The sequence below is a fragment of the Phaseolus vulgaris genome, chromosome 4 (genome assembly GCF_000499845.2).
Source record: "Phaseolus vulgaris cultivar G19833 chromosome 4, P. vulgaris v2.0, whole genome shotgun sequence".
NCBI classification, from domain to species: domain Eukaryota; kingdom Viridiplantae; phylum Streptophyta; class Magnoliopsida; order Fabales; family Fabaceae; genus Phaseolus; species Phaseolus vulgaris.
The window spans coordinates 5,286,913-5,298,621 of NC_023756.2; the positions used below are offsets into that span (position 1 = coordinate 5,286,913).

Sequence of the window (11,709 nt, forward strand, 5' to 3'; positions counted from 1 at the left end):
AAACGTATAAAATATAATTTAATAATAATAATAAAAAAAAATATTTAGTAATAATATTTATCAATATTTTTACCTTTAATATTGACATGACAAATTGAATAATAGAAGTACATTTAGCTTAATAATAATAACTTTATAAATTAGTTTAAATTAATAACAGCAAAATTGCTAATTCTTTATTTAAGTATAAATTCAAAATTCTTCAAGTATATTAAAAATTTTATTTTTTATTTTTTAATTGAACGTTTTATACTTTTTATTTGATACTTACATAACTTTTATTATAATAAATATTTAAAAAAAATATTTGTTATGGTCATAAAAATGATTTGAATCAATAATTATGTCAATAATCTAAAAATGGTTAAATAAAATAATTCGGATTCAACATCAATAATTACTTTATAAATACATTTTGATAATAATAATAATAACATTATAAAATGTTTTAAATTCTGAATAACTTTATATCAAAATATAAATTAAAAAATGTGCTAGTACTTTCTTAATGTGAATTAAATTAAATTATTTTTCATTGTACACATTAATGATGGATTCTAAAAATTGGAAGTGTACTTGAAGTTAAGCGAGTTTTAAATGTAGTTGAAAAAAAAGAAAGAGGTGAATTGGGTAAAAATCTGGGTTGGGAAAACTTTTTGAAGAAAAGGTTTATCTGGGAGAAAAATTGGAGGGTTTAATGTGGTAGATGGCTAAGTGGCGATTTCGCAAGATCTAATCATCTCTTCTCCCTCCGCCGCATTTCGCCTCCGCCGCCCTCCCTCCGTCGCGCCGAGTCCTATTCTCTAGGTTTGTTACCTTATCGGTCTGTTTCTGTAATTCCCCAATAAACATGGATTATTTATTTGCCCTAGTTGGGATGATTTGAGTTCCAGTTGTTTAATTTTAATTTCGTTTTCCCATTTTGTGTGCGAGTCTAGCGTCCTTGTTGTTAATGACACAACTTACTTAGGTCAGTGGTCGTGAGTTTGTGATCCATCTTGTTTATGTTCCACCATCCCTTTGAAATTACATGTTATCAGCACAATTGTTCTGGATATTGAATATTGAACTTAGAACTCAATGTATTGTGCTCTCCGTTTTGTTGAGGCCTTTGTTACCTAGATTTTTATATCTTGATTATTTTCGTTGCATTCACAATACTTAATTGTTTCGTAAACAGGAAAGGTATTCACAGAAGAAGTTCACATTAACGGTATGGTGGTCTCTAGTACAAATCCCCACAACAAGGAGATAGCCATCAGGAGGAGGATTTGTAGCATGTAATTGTTTTCTTTTTATTTATCTTCTATTGCATTGTAATGATTGTTCTTTGCTTGTTTAGTATATCTGACATGCGAAATTAATAATGCATCGGATGTGATGTGTCTCTTTGGTTTTCATCCTGTAGAACGAAAATAATGCAAACACATTTAATTTAGACTAAAATATTTCTGCAGAATTTTCACGGTAAATTGTTACTTTCTTATGAAAAATATTGAAGTTGCAGTTGTTGGAGAAGTTGATATAGCGTATATTAGAATAATGTCATTTATTGGTAGGTAGTATTGCATTAGTTATTGCTTTCGTTTCTTTCTTTATTTCATGTTATAATATGCTGCACTGATTCCCCACCAATTTTCACATAAAAAAATTCCAATTAAATTAATCAATTCAAATAGAAAAACCTATACAAATTTGCAGAATGTGTTTACTCATTGCTGAAGGGTCCAATTGTGCAGGGCATAGGACCATATGCTTGGTTACTTTGGTTGGTTTTGTGTCTTGGAAATGAAGAGCTGGGATATTGGCATGAAATGTAGAGTTTTTTTTTTTGTTTCGAGAGCCATGCCTTCTAACTTATTTTCTCAATCATATTTAGAGGTCTTAATGAATAGATATACTAAATTACACATATTTTGTACTATAGAAATAAGTATCATGATCTTGTTATGGCACTATATTCAGCATTTTAATTCTTACTGTGTTTGGCCATTTTAATTCAAATTCATTCAATTGTCTAATTGTGCTAACTAAACTCTAAATTTATAGATTTAATAAACGTGAAGATGATTTCCCATCTTTGAAAGAATATAATGATTACTTGGAGGAAGTAGAGGACATGAGTAAGCTTCTATTGTCTTGTTAACATCTGTTTCACTTGATAACTTTTGCTTTCTTTTCATGATTTTTCGCACTTTTTCCCCATTGCAGCATTTAACTTGATTGAAGGAATAGATGTTTCAACCATTGAAGAAAAAATTGCTAAATACCAGGAAGAAAATGCAGAACAAATAATGATTAATCGAGCTCGGAAGGTACATTTAAGATTAGACTCTTCATTTATGGTCTCTTTCATACATGCTCTTTATACATCTCAGTAAAATGTAGAATCATACGAATCTTTTCCTCAATCACAAAAAGAGTGCAATTTAAGTTTGTTATGCAAGTATAGTTTCCTGTCATTATTTTTAATATGTTGTTAATGTGATATTACTTAATCAGGCTGAAGAGTTGGCTGCAGCTCTGACAGCAAGTAAGGGACAACCTGCACTAACTGATAACGATGTGGTGAGCATTGAACTTCTATAAATTGATTAGTATTGCTTTTTGGCACAGTATTCAAACTTTCTTTAGCTTAGACTGTTATATGGGATTGGGCTTTAGTTTTATCATGTTACTTCCTCTATATATATGTGTGTGTGTGTGTGTGTGTGTGTGTATATATATATATATTTGCACTAACTGATTCTTAATACAACTACTTCCTCTGTTTCATTTGTGAAAATTGTTGTTTGTGTTTCCTTAAGTCAGCATTTGGTGTCTTTTTGATCCACATTTGACAGGAAAAAAGTATGAATCCTCGAAATCCCATACAACACAATCAGATTCCCTTAAAAAGAAAAACATATGGTTGTTAAAAAAGATAAAATGAGCCAAATTATCACTACATAACAAGCTCTGGGGCATAAATTGGCCAACAGTTACATAAAAAACTCTAGGACATTTAATGGTTGATGGGTTGCTCGTGTCTATATATGAAGCAACTGTGAAAATTTGGATTCATTGTAGATGCAAGTGTGTATAACGATAACATATATTATTATTGTGGTTTGCTAGCATACCCCAGCTGTGAGATTTTTAATTTGAAACTTTTATAATAACCAGTATAATTAAATTTTTTATCACTGTGGCCTTCAATACCAGTAAAACTTTTGCTTGAAGCCTTTTCTTTCTTTTAGCAGTTTTATTTTGGTTAACTATGTTTGAATTAGCCAATATGATTTGCACGTTAAAGTGTTTTCTCTGTTTTGTTCCAATATCTAGTTTGCTACACAATCATGGAGCACATTTGCGAAATTTAATATTAATATGTGAGATTTCAAAAGTGTTGTGTTGCAGCTATGTTGAAGGTAAACCTCATCTAACACTCTCGCCTTAACACTTTTGCATTGAAAAGTGGAAATTGTCCTTTCAACTGGATTTCAACAGTTTTAAGAACACACCTAACTTACTCTATTCTCTAACTTGAAAGGAATAATCTGAATGAAAGATTTTTTTTATTCAATTGAAATAGTACACTGTTAGGTTCCCAGACAGCCTAACATACACCAGCCTCTATATGTAGAGAACTTGAATCCTAAAGTAATTATTACAAAGAGATCTCTAAAATATACAGCTTCTAACAACATCTAGTAGTATATTTAATATCCTACTAACAACACTCCCCTAGGCTAGTGAATGGATATCTATCAAATCATTCAATGGAAAGACCTTTTGTAAACAAGTCTGCTAACTTAAGCCTAGATGGGTCATAAGAAGTAGTGATAAGGCCACTATCCTTTTCCTCGTTACTAAAGTGCTGATCTATCTCTATAAGCTTGGTCCTATACGTAGAACTAGATTGTGAGCAATGCTAATAGCTGACTTATTTTGACAATGAAGAATCATAAACTCTTCACATGCCACTTTAAGATCTTTCAGAATAATTCTCAACGATTACAATTCACACACCCCATGTGCCATAGCTCGGAATTCAGCCTCTGTACTATCTATACCTAGCAACAACATTTTGTTTCTTGCTTCTCCAAGTCACCAAATTTCCACCCAATAACATGCAATATTCTTAGGTGGATTTCCTATCTGTGATAGACCATGCATAATCCGCATCAGTATATACTTCCATTCTTAAATTTTCATTCCTCTTGTACAATAATCCCTTTCCTGGACTTGTTTTCAAATATTGAAGGATTATGTTCACAACTTGTAAGTGTCTCTCCCTTGGATCATGCATAAATTGACTAACTACACTCATTTCAAGCTTAGTAGCAAGCTTTTCTTTCAAGATTTGTTTCTCATGTTCATCTTCTCCTGCAACAATCATATCATCAACATAGACCTAGAGTAAAGTGAGTTTACCTTACGGGGAATGCTTGATGAACAGGGTATGGCACCTTGATTTTGTCGATACCCTAAGGAGATAATAACCTAAGTGAGTTGACCAAACCAAGCACGGGGAGACTGCTTGAGTCTGTACAAGGCTTTCTTCAACCTGTACACTTTATTCCCTTCTTCTGAAGACCTAAAACATGGAGAGATTTCCCTGTAGACTTCTTCCTCTAATTGTCCATGCAGGAAAGCATTTTTCACATCAAATTGTAGTAATTCCCAACCAAAATAGGCTGATAATGAGAGAATGATTCTAATATTATTCGTCTTTGCCACTAGAGCAAATTTTTCTTCATAATCAACACCATAAGTTCAAGTATATCCTTTAGCAACTAACCTTGCTTTGTAACGGTCTAATGAGTCATCATTTTTATATTTTGCATTATAAACTCATCTGCATTTGACTGCATTTTTCTTCTGTGGCTTGTCAACAATTTCCCATGTCTAGTTCTTTTCTAAGGCACACATCTATTCATTTCTTGGCTTGAACCCAATCCTCATCCTTCAATGCTTCTTGAACTGATGTAGGGACTCTAATTGCATCAATGGCAGAAAGGAAACCCTGGTGTTGCGTAGAAAGGTGTTTAGTGGTCACAAAATAAGAAATGGGATACTTGGTACAAGACCGATTCCTTAGGTGCTTGTCTATTGATTCTATTCTTAGTTCCCAAGTTGTTAAAGCTGTACAACCTTCCTTGTTCCTTAACAGTTCCAATCGTCTTCCCCGTGACAAGTGTTTGAAAAACAGAATGAGTGGGAAAGAAGGTTCCAGAACGGTTTAGGTCATGAGTAAGTTTTTGAACGTAAATGAGGTTATTAGAATGTTTTGGAATATTGAGGACATCTTTAAGGTTGAGAGATGACATAAGAGAAATATTACCATGTCTAGCTATTGTGATACAAGTCCCATTGACAATAATAATGTGATTACCAATAAGGGAAACATGATGTTAGAAGAGATGAGTGAGGGGTCATATATGGTCTATAGCACTAGAGTCTAAAACCCCAGAGTCCTTATATAAGATTTTTGAAACATTAAAAGAGGAATTGGAGTTCTTACTAGTCATGGTTAGAGAGTGAGTACCAGAAGGTGGTTTACCGATAGACTTCAAGAGAGATTTTAGATGTTCAATGTCAGCACGTAATGCAGACATTTCATCTTCAATTGAAGAGGATGAAGGAAAATCAGCATTGCTTAGTGGAGTTGCGATGCTAAGATAAATAATATGGATTTCTTAGTCTCCCTCAGTAAATTGAAATAGTAAGACAAAAAAAAAAATACTCTGGTGCTGGTGACAGATCTTGCAGCAATGATGGCTGTGGGTGGTGATAGAACCACTAGTTGGGTGCACTTTAGGCAAGCCCAATAATCAAAGGAAATGGGTGCACTTCAAGCAACCCTAAAAAGAATAGTATCTAAAATGGTAAAGAAGAAATGTTCCCAAGATCGGGAGCTCTACTAACTTGAAAGGCAATAATTTGAATGAAAGAAGATTTTTTTTTATTCAATTGAATTAATTGAAATAGTACACCAGTCTTGATATATAGAGAACTCTAAACCTAAAGTAATTATTCCAAAGAGATCTTTAGAATCTTCTACAACTTCTATGAACTTCTACTATTACATTTAAGATCCTGATAGTTATTAGGACGCTTCTAGTAGTATATTTAATATCCTACTAACAACTCTCTATACTCTTGATGCAGGCCACAAACCAAAATTCTCAAACAGGATTTGGTGCTGTTCCTCAGGGACAGTATGCACCTACATTTGCAGGAGGACAGCCTAGACCCACAGGTATGGCTCCACAACCTTTACCACTGGGAGGTGACATGCTGGGATTTGCAGGTGATGAAAAGGAAGCAAAGAGGCTACAAGCTGAGAGAGGAGCAAGAGCTGGAGGATGGAGTGTAGAAATAAGTAGGAAACGGGCACATGAAGAAGCCCTTGGAAGCCTGTGGGTTTGTTGAGACAATAATAATAATATCCATATAAGGTAGGACATGCCAATTGGTGTTCATGCTAATTCCAGTGTCATGAAAGCTATTTGTTTGCATGGATATTTTGATGTATATGGTGTAGAATGTAAGATTTGTTGCATTTTTGTTTCGTCAAACAATAATTCATTATATTTCAAGAGGCATTGGCTATGATCGGCAAGAACTAGCTGCAAGGTTTGTTGAAAACTAAAACGTTGAATTAACTTGGCTTATCATATGGTAAGTAATTTGGTATATATAGATGTTATATATATGTTAATGTAGCTGAAAAATATAAAATGATGTAAATAAATATATTATTTTTAAAAATTTTAATTTTTAATTACGAATATATATATTTATCTTTTTTTTTATTCTACTATTCATATTAGACTGTATTACTATGTATAGAAACCTATTAAACCACACCTAAGTTGGGACCTCTAAAGCTAATGAGTTAGAAATTAAGGTGACTCATTTATCAAATAAAAAAAGTACAAGATATAATAGTTTTTTTTTTTCTAGTTCCTCAGTTGCTTCATTATGCTTTATTTTTTATATTAATATTTTTTATTGTGAATTTTGTATTATAACTATAAAATGTTATTAGATGTGAAAAAGAAAATCTGTATATATTATTAATTATTTTATTTATAGTTTCTCTTTAAGTAATAAGATAAATGTTAACAGATTCAACTTTGTTGATTGAATATGATGACTGGATTGTTATAAACTACTCTTCAATCTCTACAAATAGAAAAAAAATTACACGAATATGCGAAATAAAAGTAATGTATTTACTATGAAAGGAAAATTAATTTAATCAAATTGTTTCAATATATCTATTGATGATTTATATGAAAAAAATTCTTAAACTTTAATGATTTTGAAAATTATTCTTACGAGCAAGTATTGTTCTTTCCAAATGAAAAGAGTGAGGTCTTTGAGAATTTAAGTTTGATCTTTTGAGACGTCAACTTATAAGAAGATACTCTTTTTGACATTGTTATTTATTTATAGATTTTTAGATTCCTAAATTAAAAACTTAGATAACCAAAAAGTTATAGTTGACTATGTTTAGTATTTGGCAACATTTTGAATCTTTGAGTCTGGTATACTATTATTCATTTAAGTTGCATAAAATAATTATTTAACATACAGAATACTAAAATATAAGACTATATCAATTAACGTTTTCTTAAAGTAAAAGATACATATAAAAAAATGAAATTGAAATAACAAAAATGTAATTTGAAAAATTTAAAGAAATTTGAAAATATGATTGAAATTATATTTATAAATATTGACCTTTTTATCGTGTGTTTGTCAATGTATATTGTCTTTTAAGTCACGAAACATCTTCCTTTCTAAGTCATAAATCATCTTCTTAAGTCAATCTTTATAAATTTTTTATCTTCTTTTTTAAGTCATAAATCATCTTCTTAAGTTTTTTAAGTGTCAATCTTTATAAATTTTTTATTTGGATAAGTAATTTAATCTTGTCTCGTGATTCTTCACATTCTAAACTTTGGTGAAGAGCTTGTATTTTTTTTTATTAAATGTGTGACATTAATGTTAGTTTTGATTTCTATTGCGTCATGAATAATTTTTTTATTTGCAATTTGAATCCAATGTTGGTAGTTGATTTTTGTCACTTTTTTACAATTTTCATAGTTTAGTACTTGAGTGACTTTGTGAAACAATTGAGAGAAAGACTAAACCCTAAACTCCGAACCAGTACTAAATGGACTTCATTCTAAGGTTACAACATTTGTAAGTAAGGACATAATGATATAGTCGTCGAAGTAAACTATTATTACGGTAGAAGTGATATGTTGAGGTTTGTGGAAGAACTTGTTGTAGATTGGTTTAGAAGTATCATAATTTATGTAGTATACACCTTCGTGATTTTGATCATTTGCAAACACAATTACTTTCTATGTTATCCTGTCCCTGGTCGGTATTAAGGAGGTCCGAGACTTAAAAACCCTTATTCGAATAAAACCTAGGACATGAGTAGACAAAGGTCGATGATGAACAACACAAGGAAACGAAGGTTAGGCGATCAATATATTCTCAAAACAAAATAATATCAATCCCAATATCTTGTTTAAAAAAGCAGAAATACAAAAACATGATTTTCTTTATTGTTTAAATGCAATAATAACGAAAAAAAAAAGGATTGAATCAACTATGAAAGAAGAAAAGTAGTTTTCATCCATGATCCTAGTCGGTTAAAAAAGAAAAATGAAGAAATTTTTGGATGAAGAAAAAAATTATCTATAAAAGAAAAAATTGAAGAAGGAAGTAGGGATCGAAAAATTATTTAGGCATGGAAAAAAATAAACTCTAAAATTCAGAAACATCAACACTTTCGTTAATGCTTGATTTCACTTACCATTGTTTAGTAGTGAAAATAAATTTGAGATAATAAATGTTAAGATATAAATAGAATATTTTTTTTTAGAATAATTCATGGCAACCTTTTTAATGATAAATATATACTTCTATCCATTGATAGAATTAAGTGGAAAAAGAACAAATATGAGAATGATAAGTAAAACAACTTGTACTTTAATAAAAAATTATAGATTTTTATTTTCTATAAAAGAACCCTAGCATTAGTGTGGTGAGCAGAGCAAAATGCATAGAAGAAGAATTTGCACTATTTGATTTTATCAGAAATGATTTTAAATAATTTACCATTTAATTCAATTTTTTAAATTTGAGTTATTTAAAAAATATTAATAAATATTTAAAACTTCAAAAATTGATTTTCTTTCTCGTAACAAAAACAAAGGATAACATGGAACCCTCTATACATTTCACCAAACCAGTTGCAGGTGTAATAATATCACAACCGTTTATTATAATATATAAATATATCTAACGGTACCAGATCGTATTTCATCGGCGTGTCACACATTCTGGAGATTCTCCCTATGTTTAGAAGATCTGTTAAAATTAAGGGTGGTGTGAAGTGTGTGTTCTTCGCGCACCGCGTAACAACAATTTATCAAACAGCGTCGTAGAAGGTAAAGGTTTTTCAGTAGTTCGTTTCTTAAATCCGGTATCGTTGTTTTTTTCAATCGCTCATATTTCTTTCGAATCGGATTTGATTCGCAATTTTCGATTCAAATAATGGCAACTCCAAGTCGATTTTAGCTGGTTATTGAGAGATTGCTCTGTGTATTTCTTACGCTTCTGTGTTGAACTAAATTAACAATTTCTAGTCAATTGATCGGGTTTCACTTCCTGAATCGGGCTCAGACTTTAGCATTGGTGTTTGTGTGAATTGCGAGAGTGTCCGTAGCTGAATGTTGGATTTCAATTCTCTATCTTAGCGTTTAAAGAGTATTTTAGCAGAACTGCATAGGCCACTACCCTAAATCGTCGCTATTAATTTGTTTGAATTGCAATTATCTATTAGTGAATGAATTGTGCGTTATATGATATGATGTTATATGTTTTGATCCCTTTATTCTGTTAAATTTTTAGAAGCAGAATGGGGTTTTGGTGCAGTATGGAAACTCTTCATCCAATTTATGAGAAGATTGTTAGTGTTCGATTTCTGAGCTTGCAATTACATTGGGTTGTTGTTGTTTTCAAATTACTGCAGTTTGGACCTCAAAACCAACTCTTGGTTTGATTGTCGGCTTGTCAATTGGTCAAATATATGCTCTCCAACTATGGATAACATGAAGAAAGAAGAACCTCAAGATGGGAAGCAAGATCAACTTGCTGAATCACTCGATGATCTATTCTGTAGCATTTCCACCATGATCAAATCCGAGCTTCAGGTGAAACTCCAAATTCTTTCTTCCTTCCCTCTGACATCCTATTTTTCATATGTTCTCAATGAAACACTTGGTGAATTGAAATGTATCGTTGTTTGAAAAGTTTATTGTGATTTTTATTTACTTGTTTCGTTATAGTGTGATGAGATTTTATGTTAGGGGACAAATAATCACCTAGAGCTGTTGGAGAAGATGAATGTAAGGGTGGGAGAAGAGTACAAAGGGTTTGGTGACTTGGCTTCAGGGTTGAGGGTTTTTGTGGAGCAGTTGAAATGCAAGAGTGGTAACTTCAATGAATATGTTGAGCAGATTGATAACATAGAGAAGCAGGTGACTGAGTTTGAAGCTGTGGTGTCTATGCTTGACAAGTATGTCGCTTTGTTGGAATCAAAAGTGCAATCTGTGTACCTACCCAAAGTCCATCTTCCTAATCAACAATAATGTAAAACTTTTACTTTTCGTTATTAACATTTAAATTGTTTCCTAGTCTCAAGTGAATGAATTGCTAGATTTACAATCTTGTAGATTTCATATGTTCACCTTTGTCAAAACAAAATGTTTTGAAAGGCCTACCATGATTTATGTATTCAATAATCTTTCTCTTTCTTAAACTCATTCAAAGATCCGAACACTAGCATCCAACAGAATATATAATTAAATACATCAAGAAAATCATGTTTAAATATCAATCTTACTTTCCATATGTAAACACAAGACCAACATTGTACAATGGTTAATTAAAGCATGTATTGCAATCTTTCATCTTTTTTGTTCCTCCACTAGTGATCATCCTTGCAAAAATAGTTATAAACTCTTAGATGATGAATAAACTAACATATGTAGATTGACAAAAACAAAATTCACATCACATTATTAAATCTCTTAGATTATAATGAACTCACCAATATTTGTAAACTTTTGATTCAAAACTTTGTTGTGAACTTTTGTGATGTAAGGTTGATCCCATTTTGAACCTTTGTTTTTTCTTATAGAAAAGCTACTAAATTTTATAATGAAATTATAGCTCAAAATCAATTTTAAGGCTAAGTAAATTTAGGTAGATGTATGAAAGACGAATGAAATTGTGGGAAATGAAATTTATGTAATTCTTATAGTGGTCTAAGTTGTGTTAGAATCACAATCATTTCAGTAACTTCCACATTGGGGGGTGCAGGAAGCAATTTCCTATACACATTCCTGTATAGGTGTTATCCATTTTTAAAAAATTATCTTCTATTATTCATCCTCCTACTTTCATTGAAAAAAACTTATGATTTTTTTATATCCACGGTTAGATACTTGCAGATATTTTTATTTTTACCTTCTAATGTTTAATAAAATTATTCGAAAACAATTCTTTAAAATATAAACTTAGATAAAAATAATAATTTTAAAATATAATTCAAATGAAATTACATAAGAAAATATTGATATAGGTAGATTTGGTTTCTTTAAAAGATAAATTTAAACAAGCTGCACCATGAAA

At 31.1% G+C, this 11,709-nt stretch overlaps 2 protein-coding genes across 3 annotated transcripts; both read left to right on the forward strand.

The window, feature by feature from the left end:
• The first annotated feature begins 588 nt into the window (after positions 1-588).
• LOC137837049 (uncharacterized) lies at positions 589-6,597 on the forward strand. The gene is made up of 6 exons (XM_068645904.1): positions 589-807; positions 1,181-1,280; positions 2,050-2,123; positions 2,212-2,315; positions 2,503-2,568; positions 6,154-6,597. Exons 2-6 carry the CDS (start codon positions 1,216-1,218, stop codon positions 6,415-6,417), a joined length of 573 nt encoding a protein of 190 aa, XP_068502005.1. The 5' UTR covers positions 589-807; positions 1,181-1,215; the 3' UTR covers positions 6,418-6,597.
• Positions 6,598-9,277: 2,680 nt separating this feature from the next.
• On the forward strand, positions 9,278-10,834 carry LOC137837039 (biogenesis of lysosome-related organelles complex 1 subunit 2). Of its 2 annotated transcripts, none has more exons than XM_068645863.1 (3): positions 9,278-9,461; positions 10,046-10,226; positions 10,383-10,834. In XM_068645863.1, exons 2-3 carry the CDS (start codon positions 10,116-10,118, stop codon positions 10,662-10,664), a joined length of 393 nt encoding a protein of 130 aa, XP_068501964.1. In that variant the 5' UTR covers positions 9,278-9,461; positions 10,046-10,115; the 3' UTR covers positions 10,665-10,834. The 2 variants fall into 2 exon arrangements, with proteins under 2 accessions (XP_068501964.1, XP_068501965.1); XM_068645864.1 differs by having other exon boundaries at positions 9,331-9,461; positions 9,925-10,226.
• Positions 10,835-11,709: the final 875 nt, after the last annotated feature.